This window comes from Gopherus flavomarginatus, chromosome 1 (genome assembly GCF_025201925.1).
Source record: "Gopherus flavomarginatus isolate rGopFla2 chromosome 1, rGopFla2.mat.asm, whole genome shotgun sequence".
Taxonomy (NCBI): Eukaryota; Metazoa; Chordata; order Testudines; family Testudinidae; genus Gopherus; species Gopherus flavomarginatus.
Genome location: NC_066617.1, coordinates 67,422,414 through 67,442,492, shown reverse-complemented (window position 1 = coordinate 67,442,492; position 20,079 = coordinate 67,422,414). Strand labels below are relative to the sequence as shown.

The following is a 20,079-nucleotide window of genomic DNA, read 5'->3' as shown; positions in this document are numbered from 1 at the left end:
TGAATATTAGCCAAGCTCCTGCAGCAACAGCATAAAAACCCCTCCCCAAATCTGACGTGAGAAAATGACCTGATGTGAGTTTAGTGACAGAGGTGAAAGTTTATCATAACCTTTGTTACAGTTGTACTGGACAGAGCAGAAACGTGGGAGCTGACAAACATAGGTCTCGATCCTGCAAACACTTGTGCACGTTTTAAACATGAGCAGTCCCATTGGGAAGTGCATCATGGATAGATTTATTGGAAGCTATCTCAAGAAGACAAGTGGGAGTGAGGTGATCTAGAGGAATGACTCATAAGAAGATATGGGGAGTTAAGCACAGTTACAGAAGTTCAGTGAGCTGGCCAATCCACCAGGTGGGCGGGTTACAGCTGGAGCATAAGATCAGATAAAATAACAGGAAGAGTTGAGTGATGGCAATCAGAGGGAGGTAGACCACCAGGAAAACTGAAATGTGAAATGGAATGGTCCTGTAACACTGTTGAGCAAGGAATGAGATTGGAGCAAAAGGGGACAGAAAATGCAATGAATGAAATTGCTCAGATCTCTGCTTCAGAACTGAAGTTACGTATATTACTTCTCAGTACTCGTGTTGGGATTATGTTCCAGGTTATTTGCCTTACAAAATAACCAAGTTCAAAAAGTACATGCCACCAAGCACTAGAAAAAATAATGGTTATAGGTTAGGTATGCTGAAAAGAGTAGCTTGGAAATAAACTAATACAGAGAACATGTGTAACTAAATATATGGACTAATAAGATTAGAACAATCACAGTAAGAGAGTGAGGCACAGTTGCAAACATAAATGTGTGGGCATATACCACAATCTTCCAAACTAACTCTGATTACTAAAGTCTTTAAAAACAACTCCCTTTAACTCAACCACAAAGATCTGTACATTATCCATGGTTCTCACACAAAAATGATTTGCATACAAACTTTTACAAATTTGGCCCACTGTGACCAAACTTTATTACCCATTTCATGGAGCTGTGACAAAAGTCTAAGAACCAAACAACTTGGGGATCACAGAGGCTATTATGTTTATTGTGCCGAACAGACTGTGATAATCCATTAAAGGACCATTTTCAACAAGCAAGCGATTCAAAGTACAATCATAGACAGCAATTCTACATGAAGAACAAAGCAAAAAAGGAACAGGAAAACAGTAACCTGCAGTTAAACATCTTGAAACTTGTTTCCTGCAAACATACCTATCTTGCAGAAATGGTAGAAATGTGTAATGTCCAGTTTTATTTACTAGTGACCAATGACAGCAAAGAACAGTCCTATAAAATTTATCTCCCACAAAAATAAACTATATATATAAAAAATTTTATGATGTTCTCACTGTTTCAATGGCCACGAGCAGTTTTCAGTCTGAAAAATGAGGTATAGGAGGCCCTAAGAGGTAGTAATGTGTTTTGATTGTACTACAATATATAGACAATATAAGATGAACTTGATCAGAGCTGTAAGTCCCTCGGAGCTTGATCCACACGCATCAACTACTTCTGTTTCATCTGTTGAACACTGTGTTTTGAAAAAACAAAACAAAATGCATTTGCTGAACATGAAATTGTTAGGACCTGATCCAGCGTCCTTCGAAGTCAACTGGAGTCCTTCCATTGACTTCAATGGGCAATGGATGCAGTCTTTAATGAGCTACAGAATGGATATGATTAGCCCTCGTTTAGTTAATATTAACATATCTAGTTTTAATACTCTGATCAGCTCTTTCTTGGCAATCCCCAAGAATGAGCCCTCTGCAGTCTTTTGAGGAGATCCTTGTTTCTTGATATCACGTCTTTGAAGAAGCCAGTAAGTAGTTATCTTTAGTTGCATTTGACTCAGTACTAAAGCCAAACTGATAGAAGCCTTCCTGAGAAACTACCCCCGGCCCAGTTAATAATACAATGTCACAAAGCAGATGTACTGACTAGGAGAGAGAGAGCGAGAGAGGGAGAGGGGGAGAGAGAGAGAGAGGAATAAAAAACTCTACATAAGAAGCATTTAAAATAAATCAGGTTTGAAACATTAAAAAAATCACATTTGTGTAAAATACATGAAAATACTTGTCAAGTATTTCCTTACAATCTACTAATTTTTTTTTTTAAAAACACATATTTGTGATTGCATTATGCAAAAGCTGAGCTTGTTGCTTCCCACCTACAAAGCTTCAAGTTTCTTTGAAGGTTTTTTTGTTTTTTGTTTTTAATATGAAAGTAATTTAATATGTGTTCATTTCCAGCAAAGGTCTTTTACAAAAAAGTTTTGAATTAGGGATTAGTTGCAGTCCTGTTTCAAACATCTCAAACTAATGCTGAAAGTAACAAGTTCATTCCATTTAAAGTCCGGAGGTAGGTCTTTGTCAATCGATTAGTCCATTTCTTTAAACAATTCATTTGAGGTACAAACTTGGACAGTAATATTTAAACATTACAACTAATGTTTTTCTATGTTATGTAGTGTCATTGAAAATTATCCTTACAAACCTATGAGTATTCAGTACAAAAATATATTCAAGTTAACAGTACATTACACAGAAATCTAGCAGAGAATAGGAATAAGTACATTAAAAAAAAGAAACATACATAGTCATGCTGAAACACATTAAAAATATTGCGTCATTAAGTGTTGAAGAAAAAAATAAGGAGAAAATAGAGATATTCATGATTATCTACCCAATAATAATTTCCTGCATTGTAGGTGTATAGCAGCATGTATTTATCAGGCTGTTGAGTTAATTGTAAAAATCAGAGGTAGTATTGAATAGTGGGATAATATTGCATCTGTTGCTAAAAGTGCTGTTTTGAGTGGAAAAGATGGAGAAATGTCACTGGAGTAAAACTGCCCAGCGAACCATCCTATGTCAAAGTATATTGCTTAAAGTAATACACAAGCTCACTTGAGGTACATGATATTGATTCTTACATCAAAACTGGTGAGTAATGAGAAGAGATTCATTCCCTTTGAAATATTGATACATGATGGGTAAAATTAGGTGAAGTCAAACAAAACATTTTTTTCTTGGTTCAGATAAGTTCCTGATTCGTTCTGGGATACCTTTTCATGATTTTTATCTCCAAAACCACTGTAATTGATAAATCTATGTCTTTATATGGCTTGAGAGTGTTTTGGTGTTAGTCACCTCTAGTTTTGTAAAAAATGTCTGGCTCTGCGGAAAGCTGAGTCTACCTGAATTTCTAGTTTTCTGAAGATGAGTGCTGTGAGTTTAATTTATTACTACTTCTGCTGATATGTTTGTATCTGTAAGTATACAACGTATCTTTGTCATCCCTTTTGAAAAATGAAAGTACCTATTTTTCCTTTCTTTTGATTATCGGCTGAATTAAGTGAAAAATCAGCTCTCAATTCTTCCTGAAATAACAGTAAGGTTTTAAAAAAATCAAGTACAAATCTACAAGGTTACAAAAAAAAGAGTAGTATCTATCCCTTATCTTTGGTGTTCTAAACAGGGAGTTTACTAAGCTAGGGAGTGGGTTCTTGGAGGTGTTGTAAGGCCAATGATGTTACACACCAAGCCTTTCCTATTTCAATGCCCGTTATAATTATGTTACAAGTCTCTTGTTTATATGCAGTGCAGTGAATGACTTAAATCTGATTCAAAGCTTTCCTGACCCAGTCACCCTTACTTAGCAGCTCAAACAAACTATTAGTAGGTTAAGAAAAAAGAAAACAGTAATTAAAAGTTGCATCGGTAATCTGTGTCCCCTTTGTGTTACAGCAGTTTTTCACTAAACCTGGGACTGTGAAGGGATTACAAAGAAGGTGATTAATATAGTCTTTTTTAAGGTTATGTGATTTTTTTCCCCCCAGGCATAAGTGGAAAGACCATGGCATAGAAAATAAGTGGTCAAGGCAGCGTCTTCTCCCTTCAAAAGACCCAACTGCTGATGAGGTAGAAATTGAATGGTGTGGTCTCCTAGTCTTCCTCTGCAGATTCTTGTGAGGACGTCTCTTCAGTTTCTTCAGTCTCTTCCTGGAATACACAAAATAAATAATTACCATTGTGTCTATGCCTTTCATTTACAAAGGCAGACATGGTTGCCACTGAGGACTTCTGCATAAATTATAATTACTTCCTAAGCTGAATGAACACTCTTTATAACCTTTACATTATTTCAAGGGTCCTCTTCCATGATACCTCCATACCCATGTAAATTAGAACATAAGAATGTAAGAATGGCCCTAGAAGGTCAGACCAAAGGTCCATCTAGCCCAGTATCCTGTTTTCCGACAGTGGCCAATGCCAGGTGCCCCAGAGGGAATGAACAGAACAGGTAATCAACATGTGATCCATCCCATTGCCCATTCCCAGCTTCTGGCAAACAGAGGCGAGGGACACCATCCTTGCCCATCCTGGCTAACAGCCATTGATGGACCTATTCTCCATGAACTTATCTAGTTCTTTTTTGAACCTTGTTATAGTCTTGGCTTTCACAACATCCTCTGGCAAAAAGTTCCATAGGCTGACTGTGTGTTGTGTGACGAAATACTTCCTTTTGTTTGTTTTAAACCTGCTGCCTATTAATTTCATTTGGTGACCCCCTAGTTCTAGTGTTATGAGAAACAGTAAACAACACTTCCTTATCTACTTTCTCTACACCAGTCACGATTTTATAGACCTCGCTCACATCCCCCCTTCGTCATTTCTTTTCCAAGCTGAAAAGTCTCCGTCTTATTAATTTTTCCTCATACGGAAACCATTCCATACCCCTAACAATTTTTGTTGCCTTTTTCTGAACCATTTTCAATTCTAATATATATTTTTTGAGATAGGGTGACCACATCTGCACACAGTATTCAAGATGTGGGCGTACCATAGATTTATATAGAGGCAACATGATATTTTCTGTCCTATTATCTATCTCTTTCATAATTATTCCCAGCATTCTGTTCGCTTTTTTGACTGCCACTGCACATTGAGTGGATGTTTTCAGAGAACTATCCACAATGACTCCAAGATCTCTTTCCTGAGTAGTAACAGCAAATTTTAGACTCCATCATTTTATATCTAGTTGGGCTTATGCTTTCCAATGTGCATTCCTTTGCATTTATTAACATTAAATTTCATCTGCCATTTTTTTGCCCAGTCACCCAGTTTTGAGAGATCCTTTTGTAGCTCTTCGCAGTCTGCTTGGGTCTTAACTATCTTTAGTAATTTTGTAAATTGGAAGGAAATGTTCTCTTCCAATGTCCAGCTATGCCTGTCCAAACTGTGGCTCTGACCTCTTGCCACCAGATGGAATCCAGAAAGAAACCAAGAACTTGGGGACCTCAACCCTCTTGGAAAAGGTACTGACCTGGTTGACCACATCAATTTATTTTTAGTTGTCTTTCAGTCTGCCCACTTTTAATTCTTTATGACCTATGCTGCTTTTATGTTGACTTAAGAGAGGTGAGACTAAATAAATAGCTAGGAATTGGAGGAGGCTTTGAGTACAACCATAATGATCTTGTTTTGGGTTTGACACTGGGGTGACTTTGATCGAGACATTTCTCATGCCAGAGGTACATTAAGTAGATGCAACCTTACTCATGTGTTTAAACAAGGAAAGAGGAGAGCATCATGTTCATTAACACCAGAATGCTCTTTTAGTTCTGATGTCCTCAGACAACATGAAGAAAAATATGAAAATATCTCTACTAAAAGTAGCAACTTCAACCCTGCAGTATTAGGTGGAGTTTCTTTCCTTTAACCTGACATCTTTCAAAGATTAAGAAGAGAAGTTGTTTGAGTAGATGTTTCTCAACTGTTGTTTAGAAGTTTAACCAAGTTCTGATGAACCACTTAGTCTGAACACTAAAATACATGTAAAAACAACTCTGCGGCAAGATGCAGTGTCTGAAAGGTGGGCTAGCCACGAAAAGTATATTTGACATATATCCTTGCAGGCCCCTCTCTTAAAAACAATTGCTCTCCTCTGCCCCATCCCTCTGGCCTTGATGTTTTCCTTCAGCAGGCCCAGCTCTGCCGTGCAATCCTCTTCACATGCTTATTTAATAAATGTGCAATACCTTTCAGGACATGGCTGGTAAACTGTAGACAATAAACATTTCTGATAAAAGGGCTGCTAGTGTGAGGTTGATTTTTATCAAAAGCTGCACATCCTCTCCTAAGACAGCATGTGAAACAGATCTAGGAAGAATAGGTAAACATTTACCCCTACAGCAAAGTGAGACCTTTTAAGAATGACTAGCTTAAAACAGCTTATAACAGTCTTCATACTTTAATAGATTTGATTTTCCACATGGCTTCATTTTGTCTGGGTGGCTAACTGACACAATTTATAACTCTCTTCCTTTCCCAGGCCGCTACAGTACACCATTCAGTAAAGCATGCCTTAAAGCTCGTCTGCATTATATGACCAAACTTCCATTCATTAGTGTTTGAAACACCTCAGCTGTGAAGGGCTCCTAAATGCTACCATGTGTGACAGTGCTGCACAAGAGCAGCATCGAGAAAAAAAACATTGGGCTTTAATCATAGGCCATTGCTTACTGCAATCTCTTTTCAAAAGGTGCTCCCCCCCCCCAAAAAAAAGGCTGAAAAAAGCTGTAAATCCAGGGAATAACCACAAGTACAAATGAATGGATGACAGCTTAAAAAATATAACCATAGCAGCATCAAGCCATGAGATTTCACACTGGTTTTGTTTAGTCTGCTTTGGGTTATGTGGGAAATGTGGAAAGCATGAAGCAAAAGCCCCCCTCCCTGCTAAACCATGGGCCTCAAATATTTAAGCCAGTAGGTTTATACCTCTTGACTAGGAAACAGGCCATGACCCTAGGGTACTCTCTGGAGTACTAGGCACAAAGAAAGATGTAGCATGATCAAAGCCATGGCCAGAAGAAAGAGAGCAAAGTCAAGTGTCAGCTGCCCTCTGACCTTGTCTTTTCAATTAGTATTTAAATTCCAGAAAGGCACTAAGCGAGCATGCAGATACACAATTTTCTTCCTCACAATGACCCCTTTCCAGTGACATGGGAGGTATTTAGATTACTGCAATGAAAGTTGTCACTGAACAGCAAGTGCATGGGTGAATTTTAATCCCCCTCACCAACGTTCAGAATATTCAGGTACTGAACCAATCTTTTTAACACTTCATAAAATTCATAAATACATGATATGTTTTCCCCACTCATTTCCCCATCTTGCAGAATGACATAGGGGGCTGTTGTAACAGTTCAGGCTAGAAGAAAATCAGTATCTGAAGCCATCTTTGTGCTGGCAAGTACTATAAGTGGAAGAAGCTGTTTTAAAACATATTGCATTGACACTCTGCAAATTCAGAGGCTCATCAAGATCACGACGAGCAACCACTTTGCTCAAAGCTGTCAGTGACTATTCAGCTGAAAATGATGACTTTGGATTCTGTTTTCTTTACTTAACATAACATACATAGATTTTTTTTTTAAAATGCTGCTTTCTACTGACTTTGAAGTTGTGTTAGCTTTGACATTTAATTAGTAATGGTATGAGGAGCAGCCTGGAAACCTCCAATGATTTTTAAGGCTATGTAGAGGGCAGCAATGAGTTGCCTGAACTTTCTAGAAGCCCATTTCACATACCCAACAGTTAAGCTACTACTCCTGGGGGAATTCTGTGCCAAAAAAATTAAAAATTCTGCACACAATATTTTACATTTCTGCAAAATTCTGCAAATTTTATTTGTCAAAATAACACTATATAACCATGCCATTTTCAATTATTTTGGTAATTTATTTCAAAACACCTGTCAGCAAGTATGTCTGTAACAATACAGACACACACAGAAATTCCCCTAGAAGGAGAGAGTTAAAGAAACCCCCATGACAACCCAGTTCCTGTTTCTCTGCCCCCTCCTCTCCAGAGCCCGTCTGGGGGGGGGGCTAGACAACCCAATCCCTCCCCCCCTGAGCCCAACTGTAGCCCCCCCCAGCCCAGATACTCATATCCCCTCCCCCCAGAGCCCAGCTGCAGGGCCCTCCCTAGCCCAGACACCCACCTCCTACCACTCAGAGCCCAGCCGTGGGCCCCCCAGAGCCCAGATACCTACACACCTTCCCCCCCACAGAGCCTAGCTGTGAGGCTCACCCTTGCCCAGATATCCACACCTCCCTCTCCTCTGAGCCCAGCTGTGAGGTACCCCCAGCCCAGATATCTGTCCCCTCTACTGCTCAGAGCCCAGCCACGCCCCCCGCCCAGATATCCGCATCCCCTCCCTTCCCAGAGCCAAGTCATGCCCCCCGCAAGCCCAGACACCCACCTCCCTATCCCTCATAACCCAGGGATCCAGAGGGAGAAACAGCCCAATGCTGGGTCTGCATTGCGCAGTGGTGCAGCATTCCCCCAGGAGTGCAGCTACAGGACCACTTGCATCATTTTATGATTGGCTAGTTGGGAGAATACTGCAACCTTAACTGGTTCTTTCTAAGAGCAGGTGGACTTCTGACCACACTATCAGAAAGGAAGAGCGGGGGGTTACTGGCAGCAGTCTCTGGAGAAAGTGTTTGTGGAAATAAGTGTTTCACAGCCAGCCTTGGAGAGCTGAAGAGACATCTTCATTGCCAAAGGGTATGTTGTAGTGCCAGCGTTGCAACCTCTTTTAATGTTATCAAAAGGCTTGTGATATTTAATAGTTTTTCTTAAAGTTCCAGCAAGAGATTGCATGAGAATCTTAGCTATTTTTTTTAAAGAAAGATTCTAGCCCTCATGATTGTGGTAAAAGGTTTGAAAATGTGATCCAAGGGCACCTTAAAGCTGAAATCCCAGAAATCAAGTAAATAGGACACCATATTTATTTATTTATTTATTTATTTATTTAAATCTCATGATTTTAAGACAATCTCATAATTTTGGGACTTGATTCATGATTTTTGAATGTTTGAGGTTGGCAATGCAGTGGATCATTTTGGTTTGGAAGAAGAGCTTTTCAAGAAGAAAAGCAGAACTGGAAAAGTTGTTACTCTGCTAAGGGGAGTGGAATATTGACTTGCAGACTGACAATTGTCTTGTGTGAAGCCTGGTTGAATTCCTTCTATGCAAACACTAAGACCAGAACACTTCGTTTAGGAGTGACAGTAGAAGAAAGATATTTGTAAGTAGCCTAGCCAGTAGTTATTATTTACTGGCTGTTTGGTATTGTACAAAACACAGAAGATGACATGCTTTCTGATTTGGAGTGCTTACCACCTAAACAGAGACAGAACAAAAATTAGGTGTGACAGATATGGCAATTTCCTGCAGTATCTTTGGAGGACCATACTGTCTTAAGCTTATGTATCATTGTGGGCCAGGGATTGCATGTAACTCCAGGGGTCAGGGTGACCATAGCTCCTCCAGGAACTAAGAACAGTGGGGGAAAATTCCCTCAGGTTGTAACTCCTGTAGAGCAGAACCACTGTCTGGAGAGATTTGCATATACTACTTCAAACTAGATTCTCCAGAGACCAACAGACAAAGAAAGGACTTCTGGATAAATAGCCTGAGTTTAAATTGACTCAAGGCCTTCCTTCTGATCTAGCAAACAGACAGGATCTTTTGTCCAAGTGGGGCCCCCAACCTTCCTATGAAAGGCTGGAAAGGCCTATCAAGGTTCTAAAATACTCTGGTAAGTGTTTAGCCTGCATATAGGAACTTTTATTGTTTGTTATGTGGCTTCTCTGTAATGCATTCACCTTAAGAATAAACGTGCTTGCTTAGAAAGAGCTGAGTGGTAACTTGTGACTGGTGGCTGTTCATCGCCTTTGAAGAGAAAGCAAAGGACAGACAGTGGTGTCCCCAGCCTCTGTTTGTCAGCAGATGGAGATGGATGGCAGGAGAGAGATCACTTGATCATTGTCTGTTAGGTTCACTCCCTCTGGGGTACTTGGCATTGGCCACTGTCAGTAGACAGATATTGGGCTAGATGGACCTTTCGTCTGACCTGGTACGGCCATTCTTATGTTCTTATGTACAGTGGCCTCTTTACAATGTCTGGAGCATTGGGCTATTACAGTGTAGGCAGGGAACTGTGCAGCCCAGAAAAACCTTGGTCAGGAGGCAAAGAGATGCATGTCTCTGCCCATGAGAAGTGATAACTGAGGAGCCAGGAGACTAGAGTGGGTGCCCTTGACAGACCACAGAGGGGAATACAGGTGAAGTTGCCTTGAACTGGGAGATCCAGAGGAAGTAAAGTAGTAAATCATCTTTTTTTTTGGAGACAGCACTTTGACAGAGGTGGATTAATGGTTATGGGTTCCATGGAAGAAGAGCGCTTTAAACAGAAATTTGAAAGGAGGGCAGGTGCACTATATACTAGCATTGGGAGACACTTCCTGGTGTTGAAGTTGGCAGAAGTGGTTAAATTTATCAGAATATTGTAACACAATGATTCTCAACCTCTCTCATGCCATGGCTTTATGTTACCATAGAAAAAGTATCCTCCCAGCCTGCTCCTGTGTAGCCACAGAATATCAGGGTTGGAAGGGACCTCAGGAAGTAATCTAGTCCAACCCCATGCTCAAAGCAGGACCATTCCCCAGGCAGATTTTCACCCCAGTTCCCTAAATGGCCCCCCTCAAGAATTGAGCTTACAACACTGGGTTTAGCAGGCCAATGCTTAAACCACTGAGCTATCCCTCCTCTGCCTGAAAAGGTGAGATGGTCAGGATCTTCTGAAACCTGTTTGCTACCCTGCTAGGGTTGCTTCTCTGACGGTGTGCAAACTTGTGCTGTTATACAGTATTCAAGAAATTAGAGCTCACTGAAGTCAGTGGGACTATTCCCATGTTTAAAGAGAAGCAGGTGCCTAAGTACTTCGCTCAGTTCCTTGCAGGACTGAGCCACTAGAGAGGAAGACATCACAGTCTTATGCAGTGCCTTCATGAGAGGATAATGTATTTTACACAGACCTACTGACTTGTATCTGGTGTTGCTGCATGCAATAGGACCAGGCACTGAGACAAAGCTTCAAACCAAAGAGAAGGATACTGTGTGATGGAGCAGGGAAACAGTCCCAACATTTAGGAGAAACAGGATGCTGGAATGAAAGGTTTTGTGGGTTCAGATGAACTCTGACCGAACTCAGCAGAGACACACATAATCTCAAGCATGAAGGGACAGTCACTGGGTGGGCATCAGAGATCCTGATCACGCAACACCAGTGCTAGATCCACCTACGGACATGCCACAAAATCAAGAACAAAACCACAGATCATGGAAATGGTGCAATCAGCTAAGCAATCAATTGAAAGGCTGCCTGGCTATCCTTAATTCAGGCACTTCTTAGCTTCTGAATGCTTGATTTTGCAACCTTAACTCTTTTAATGCAGTTATCTTAGCTGTAAGAGAAAGGCATTGTTTGAGTTAACTCGATTGTTCTGTAATCCAGTTTTTGCATTTATATGAAAAAATTGCTTTCTTTGTAACTGCTGCTGTTGTAGGCAATTAAAGGAGGACTGGTGGGAAGTGGGAGAACTACAAAATGCCTCTCAACCCTCTCCTGTATGGACTTAATTGTGACATAGAGTAAGGGGTGGTGTCTAGCTGCACCATCTCAATGGGAGCACTGAGGTACATTTTTCAGATGCTCTTAGGCACATAGAAGCTGAACAACTGCTACCACATCACTTTCTGTGGTGCATCTTATTGTCTCCTTGTGTGGCTGGCCAGATCAGCCGGCTGATGTGTAGGGGCAGGCCGTGACATGCCTGTGCATGTTTCTTGTTCCTAAGTGGTGCTGTGTGCCCTCAGGGAAGTAGGGACGAGCATTCCTAATGCTTCTCAGAGTGTAGGGGCTGCAGTTCTGCCTCATTCTCTTGCAAGCTGCTGCAATAAAAGCATGAAACACAGGAATTCTGGCAAGGGACTGCACTTTATTTCCTAGCTCCATTCCCATGACATAGGTTGGGACATCAAAAGGTTAACATCCCCCCCACATCATGTGGCAGGCGCTAATATCCCTGACTCCAGTGGCTACTGTTATATCTCCCTTCCTTCCCATCCCCCATTTTTTTTTGTTTTGAAAATCAAATGCATATAAACTGTCATATCAATAAAAATAACAACCACAAACTAATCCAACTACTTAATAAAAGTTAGAAGTAGAAACAGCTAGGATGGCGCTCAGGGTACAGCTGCCCGTAGGCACCCTATCAGAACCTCAATGCCTTTTTGATCACAAAGTTAGCCACTTCTTGTTCTCAAAACACTTCCTTCTGCAGTGGCCTAATCAGCTGCTGAGGTGGATCTGCTTCCTGGTGTCTTTGTTTGCTGCTCCTCATGTTTGCTGTTGTGAATAACCATGTGAGCATGTGTTGCTTTTGTAAGTACTGTCAGTAGCATTTTGAGTGTTCTCAAGACCAACAAGTCAGTGTATTCCTTGGTCTCCTTTGGATGTCGTCAGTTCCTCTTTCAAGCCTGACCCTCAGGGTAATTATGACATAAGACTTAGGTGATGAATCTAACATTCTCTCCCACTTGCAACAGGGAATAACTGCGTGGCATTTTTGCCATAGTATTTCTTCTGTTTAGTTTCCTAGTGTAAAATTCTTTTGTCACCACTTCAAGGTTAATTATCTTTGGCTCAAGAAGCTTGTTGGATGTTCGCACTAAGATTTTGGCAATATTCTAGCAATGCTAAGTAGTGATCCCTTGAATCTGCCGGGGCTTTCTTTAAAAATCAAATGATTTTATTTATACAGCTTTCTCTTACTGTGCCTTGTAAGGCCACGATGGGGAGTGCTTAAACTGATATGCCAAAGAGAATTGCAGAAATGACCAGCTTATGAACTGTGGACCATTGTCTGTTGCTAACTCCTCTGGAATTCCATGGAGAGCAAAGCAGGATTGTAACAGGAACCACTGGAGACTGTTGCTACTGTTACAGCTGCAGAAGGCGAGTAGGGGCTAAATGTGCACCCAGGTAAGGTCAGCGCTGTAGCTGGTAAGAATTTTAGCTTGAACCAAGTCTAGTTTGTTAAGTTTTGGCACTAGGAAGTGGTTTATCTTTATTTCTCTTGTAAACATTTCTGCTTTAATGCCTTGTACTTGTACTCACTTGAAGCCTATCTCTTTGTAGTTAAATACATTTGTTTTATTCTTTAATCAAAACTGATCCAGTGTTTTGGTTAAACAGGGCTCTGGGGTATCTCCATTTGAAGTAAAAACAGTTGGATATTGTTCCCTTACAGGCGCAATGGACCTCCAATATGTGGACTGTCCAGGAGAGAGCTGGACAGTGCAGAACACATGTTTTGGGGGAGAATTTGGGACTGGGAGTGTGGTGTGGTCAACCTGCATGTCGTAACCAGAGCTGCTGGTATCAGTGTTCCTGGAAGGCTGCAGTTACACACACACATTCAGGGTGTGACCTGCACGTTGGTTGGCTGTTTGTGAGGGGCTCAGGTTGGGAGCTACAGCACTAAAGCATTGTGAGGCACCCCAGGTTGCAGGGCAGGTGGTGACACAACCCCTGACTGGTCAGCACTGCATCTCAGAATGGGACACTTACTCTGCTTATAGTCCCAATGAAGTCAGTGATGTTACTTAATAGCAGAGTAAGGCTCTAGTAAATGTGAGTAAGAGTGGCAAAATCTGGATCCAAGGCCAATATTTTAAAGGTATTTAGGCATCACTCCACTCAGTGTTGCAAGTGACTTACACACTTAGGAGCCTGCGTATCACTGAAAGTCAATGAGACTTAGGCTCCTAGGTATCTCAGTCGCTTTTGAAAATGAGACAGCCATCTAAGTCACTCAGGCCTTGTGACACTGAGTGGAGTGATGCCTGAATACCTTTAAAAATATGGACTCACCTGACTAGAACTACAGTAAAAGCTGTCAGCTGGCAAAATTGAGCACTTCTTATAACGGGTCAGAGGACTTTTTGCACAGAGCAGAGTTCAAGCATATATTCTATATAGCATTTACACTGGGGACAAATCCTGCTTGCAGAAATCTTAGGGGGGCTGTACAAACTCAGATAAAGAGATACACCCTGCCCTGGAGAGTTCACATGCTAAAAGACAAAACCAGGTCACCTAGGAGTGAAATAAAATATTAAAGAAAGTAAGGAGGCATTCCTAATGCATATTGGTTGAATCAGTAGTGTGACCTTATACAACCTTGTGGCAGACTGGCAAATCCCAAGGTTTGGAAACAGCTTTTACAAATTGTCATTTAGACTATAAGCCCGTTAAGTTAAGGACTATAATTTACTATATGTTTTCACAGCACACAGTATAATGAGGCCATGACCTGGATGGGTTTGAGGTGCTAAAAACAATATAAATAGAACAACTGATAATAATAAATTAACAAGCACATAGCTCTGAGGTCAGTAATTCCTAGTATTTAGGCCTGTGCACTACACTGACAAATTACAGGCCTTGGTATAAACTCTTCCTCCCGATGGTAGAAAAGATTATCAGTACCAGAGAAATGTTCCTGTCAATGCAGGTGGAAATGATATAATCTATAATACCATTGAAGAGTTCCTAAAGACTCATGCATGAAACAGCATATATTTCTGTGCATCCCACCTGTTTAATTACAGTCAGTATTACAGCAATGATTTTGTTTTTGGTAGGCGTGAGATGTCAGAATATGAAAGAACAGGGAGACGACAATCCAAATAAAGGTGTGGGTTGAAATCCATATGACCTGTTTTAGCCAAGCCTAACATCATGATCTCCTATCTCACTGAAGTGAGAGTCTCCTTAGGGCATGTCTACACTGCAATTAAAAACCCGCAGCTGACTTGGGCTTAAGGGCTCGGGCTAAGGGGCTGTTTAATTGCAGTGTAGACGTTCGGGCTTGTGCTGCAGCCCGAGGTCTGAGATCCTTCCTCCCTGCAGGATCCTAGAGCCCAGGCTGCAGTCTAAGCCCAAATGTCTACACCTCAATTAAACAGCCCCTTAGCCCAAGTCAACTAGCACACGTCAGCCGCGGGTTTTCAATTGCTGTGTAGACATATCCTTAGTGTGTGTTGTAGAATAGGAAAGAAGAGGCACCAATCAGATATCTGGGGGGCCTCCTGTTATAAAAAGACATACAAAGCTGAGGACAGAGTTTTGTCCTTTTAATTCCTCAAAAGAGTAATTGCTTGTTGCAGGCTGATAAGGAATGCCCAATGACACTGAAATCCTAACCATAACCTCTTACAACAGCATTATAATTAATTTACAGACAGGTGGCAACAATGATTTTTCTGAGTAGCCAAATTGATATTATATATATTATTAATAACTAGCATTTGAAACACAGCTGAAAGGTTTTGCCAAGTGCTAAAACTTGGTTAGACCTCAAAGCTCCTGCTTTGAAGTAATAAGAAAGAGATTGAAAAACTGTAGCCAAGAGCTGCACACACCTCATTAGGGCCAAGCAATGTGGGAAGGCCAACCTGCAGCTTCCTGCTCAAGCGTGCTTATCCATTGGAAAGGGGCTTCAGGAAGGTAAGATAAAAGAGCCTTTCAAAGTGGAAGTGCACAGTGCCATTTTTATGAGTGCTAATCATGAAGGCTTCTAAACACTGAACAACTCAGCCATTTACATAACCTACTTCACAAAGAAAACGACGGCTGCTACAAGGAGCACAACAAGCCCATTCTTTGAGGGAAGGGGAAGGTTGAGTTGGAGAACTTTGTTTTTATTATTGCTGTTTCTAAATCTCACTGATTTGCTCTTCATTTGTTTTCACTCATGAAAGGAAAAGTTTAACAAATATGGCTCTACCTTACCCCCAAGAGTGCTCAGAAAAGCTCCCAGAATAAGAAACATATTTCTGAAAGAAAGCTGGGTCCTCTGACTTGGTTCAACAAAGTTCATGCGAGACCTTGCGGTGTAATATATCTACATGATTTGTCTCTTAAATAAATAAATAAATCAACAAAATCAATGAAAGAAGAAAACACTAAAGGCTAAAAGCCTTGTAAAATCGCTTTTAAAATGTCTGAACAGTTTAATCCGAGATTTTACCACACAGACACTGGTGAGGCTGTGCGCTGGCAGCAAAGCAGAGGATTTAACTTTGAGAGCCTAAGTGCTGGGTTTAATTTTCAGTTTCAGACTAAACAGAGGGTCTGCAGTTAAAGGCAGGGCAACGAGGACTCCTGAGTGAAATGGGGTAATGGAAATGGTTTCCTTGCAAGCTTTAGTGATTGTGTAATCATGGAGCACCTCCTTGTGCATGCAAAAGAACACAAAAATCAGAGAACTTTGTGTAGGCTTTAATAAGAACCCCTGTTTTCCCTCTCTTTTTTACTGCAAAAAATTCTGTTGCTATTTTATTATAATATGCTGCGGGCTAAAAATATATCCCTAATTTAAGCCATCTTGCCAATAAATCTACAAATATCTGGTAATCCAAAAAGGGTAGTTATGGTTTAATGACATACTCTTCTTGTCATCTTAATATGTTCAACTCCTAAGGGATTTAGAGTCACGCATTTAAAGATTTTTCAACTTCTTGAATATCTCTGAGCAGTCTGGTGGAAAAGGCAATAAAGTATGGACCTCTTCATCATGGCACATGAACCAACTTTTTGAGTTCCATCTGCTAAGTGATTCATATTACCACAGAGCTGAGACTTTTCTTTTTCTACATTGGATAGTTTGATTTAAAAATACATAGGGGCTGTCTCATTTAATGGATGGTGATTATTTCCTTTTGACTAGAGAACTTTATGGTAGTTTTTTTTTTAAATGGAACATGTCTAACCCCTATAATCTAATAGAAAAAAGCACCTGATGGAAACCTATGCACAAAATACTTTTTCTTTGAAGACAAAGAAAGATTTATGGAAGTTTATACCTCAGTGTTCAACTGTTTTCCTCTTCCTAAATGTAAAAAAAATTGAACTAAAATAAATTACAGTTAATGCCTCATTATATAACATTCTTCTTTGGAAGACTTTGTTAAAGTGAAGGGGAGGCGGCCTAAAATACTCTATCTGTCCCTGTGTTGTTCCGATTTCAGTTTCCAGATTTCATCTCAAAGCAGCCATGGGAAATAGGGAGGAAAAAACCTATTCACTGTCCTCACTGTAGATCCCTGGGTCCTAGAGCTCAGTGTTTCATTCTGCCAGACTCCTTGTCTGGTTTCAATACAGTGCTCTCTTTCCCTCCCCACCCCCCCATCCATCCTGTCTGTGAGATTAGCCATTGGTAACTCTGAGAGACATTATAAACTGCAATGTGGGAAACTAGAGATGAAAATTTAGGCAGAATTTGAGTGATTTGGTTTTTCTTTATTTCTCTCCTTTTTTCCCCCATGGCTGTTGGGTGGCAGATAATCTTCAAAACCAGAGTTCAGAGATCAGAATCAAACTACTTCAGCAGCTCGCTGACCAAAAATTCAGCAAGTTTAGGAATGATAGTTTTCCCTTCACTTCATCAGATGTCAAGATTCTCAAATGCTATAAACAGGGTTAAGATAAAGCAAGGGGTATCATAGCAAAACTCTAGTGGAGTTAGACAGAATCAGGGATCATTAAAAATAAAGTACAGATTGTGAGCAAAATTTTCAAAAGCGCCTAAATCCCATTTTCAGAAGTGCATAAGTAACCTGACTTTTCATGGGACCTAAGCTGCTTACACTTAGGTGCTTTTGAAAATATTACTGTGCGTCTATAACCACAGTAGTACCATAATATCAGTAATCACAGTAATTGTGTAGCCCATGATAATAGTGCTCTGACCTACTATTGCAACAGGATGCCTGCAGCCTCCAACCCTTTGCACGGTCCAGCACAGCACTGGGATAAGGGTGGCTTTTGGAACCTTCAAGTTAGAGCCAATAAACAAGCAAGATTGCTTACTACCAACATGCCAACATACCAACAGAGGCAGACACGGTGAGAGTTCTATTCCAAATGATGTGGATTCAGCTGGAGTTAAAAACATTTTTTAAATGTGTGTGTGTTCTGTGATTTTGTAGGTTTGGATTTTCGTGGGGTTTTTAAAGGTTTTTTTTTACTAAGGCCCAGTTAATGCACATGAGGGGGCACACTGGTATGCCTGCATGGTCTTAGCAAAGGTACTGGTATCATGCTCTGATTGGCTGCCCATATGTGGTCCGGAGACAGCAATCAGCACTGGTGTAGTGTGATATAACCGTGATTTCAAAGAAAACAATTCTATAACTGCCCATCATTAATATAGTAGCTGTATAATGCTTCCTATTCATATTCTAAGAGGTTTTTTGGTGTGTGTTTGTGTGATGGGGAGGGATTGGGGCTTATCACTTACTCTTCCAGGGACAGTTTTCATAGCGAGACTTTATAAAATGCCAGAAATACTGAGGAATCCTTAAAGAATAAAATGTTTTTCTCCCAATCGTCTTCTCCCAGGAAGCATACATCAATAAATGATTATAGATTATTAGGGTTGGAAGGGACCTCAGGAGATCATCTAGTCCAATGCCCTACTCAAAGCAGGACCAATCCCCAAATGGCCCCCTCAAGGATTGAATTCACAACCCTGGGTTTAGCAGGCCAATGCTCAAACCACTGAAGCACACAGCTATTTCTACTCACAAATTGTTTTTTTTTTTCAGTTGTGCTTGGTATGAAAGGACCATAATTGACAATAATAGGCAAAGACTATATTTAATCAATGACAATGCATTATATTCACTGGTTCATTTAGTCATTCTGTGGTTCCTATATTTTCCCAACATTTCTTATTCTATTTCTGCTACTTCATATCTAAATGTTTGTATGTATTATAGTACAACATGTGAAACCAGTCTGAAAAGACCAACGGGCTTGGAGATTTCAAGCACTGGGTAATAGATATCTTTGTATAGGAAATTAAACTGTGAATCAGTTTTGTCATCTGAGACGATGTGGTACAATTCTGAGAGAACAATCTGATGCATTAGTGCTTTATCTTCCACCCTTTCTGATGTAGTTGATGATCTGTTATGTCCTTGTATAATTTTAGTACATCCAAGCATTTAAAGACCTAATCCCAAACCCACAGAAGTCAACGGGAGTCTTTCCATTGACTTAACTAGCTTGGTGTTAGGATCTATGAACTTGATTGTAAAAGTTGCTAAACACTCATAACTCTATAGGTGTTCTATGAAACCCTGTCTCCTGGATCTAATAAATGTCTTTTTTTTGAAGTAACACTCCAACTCACATCACCTTCAATGATTAGTGTGATGGGACATACAGGTCACACACTGGCAAGGATGGGGTTATTGAGGGCCTGTGGACCAAACTGCCTCTGCCCCACCGCACCTGTAACATGTCAGGAGTGAAGAGGGATACCCAGCTTGATTTGAGGCTGACCAAGGAGGAAATTAGAGCTCTGCTTCTCTGTTGGTGAGAGAGGCCTGGTTTCAGCCAATAATCTGAGACCGCTTGCTGCCTGGACGAACCTCCTGGGGGATGGGACAACTGAGACCACTGACTGGCTGAATGAAGACAAGCCCTAAGCAGAAGGGTGGCATCCTGCCAAAGACTCTTGGGACAAATCTAGTTTTGAGTTCATAGTATTCCTTTAGTTTCTAACTTTATATCTTGGAAGGGGTGAGACTCAATTGTGCCTTGGCCAGAGAGCTAAAGTGCCACTGCACCAGACAGTGAGAGGTGGCAACCAATCGTTGAAGTCCCTACGACAGCTTGAGCAGTGTCCCATTGGGGCATCATGGAGAGAGGTCCGGTCACAACTGGTTTATTGATTATCTTTGTTGTCACAGGTATAAGACAAAGTCCAAGATTTTCTGGGAGTTCTTATTTTTTGATGTCTTTCTGGAGACACCTTCAAGTGGTTTGAATTTAGAGAGTGGGTGCTCAAAATTTCTGGCAGTCAGGCTCCTTTAAGATGTCTCAAGTTGGGCACCTAGAAATTATAGCACTCAAAGAATCACAGAAATGACACGCTGGAAGGGACCCCAGAAGGTAATCTAGTCCAGTGGTTCTCAACCAGGGGTCTGTGGCCCCCTGGGAGTCCATGATATGTGCTTGGTATGTAAACCTGGTGCCCCAAGCCCCTGGGGCTGAGGCTGACCCCCGGCGCTCCCATGGCACAAGGCTCCCCCAAACTGCTGTGCCTTACCCAGAGTGGGGCAGTTCCGAGGAAGC

At 40.9% G+C, this 20,079-nt stretch overlaps 1 protein-coding gene across 1 annotated transcript in view; it reads right to left on the bottom strand.

Annotated features, from left to right (window-relative positions):
- Positions 1-940: 940 nt before the first annotated feature.
- Positions 941-20,079, bottom strand: part of HMGA2 (high mobility group AT-hook 2) — a 168,617-nt gene continuing 149,478 nt past the window's right edge. Inside the window, exon 5 of the mRNA XM_050924290.1 lies at positions 941-4,004. Coding sequence (XP_050780247.1) covers positions 3,948-4,004 — 57 coding nt within the window. The 3' untranslated portion in view covers positions 941-3,947. The remainder of the gene's footprint in view (positions 4,005-20,079) is intronic.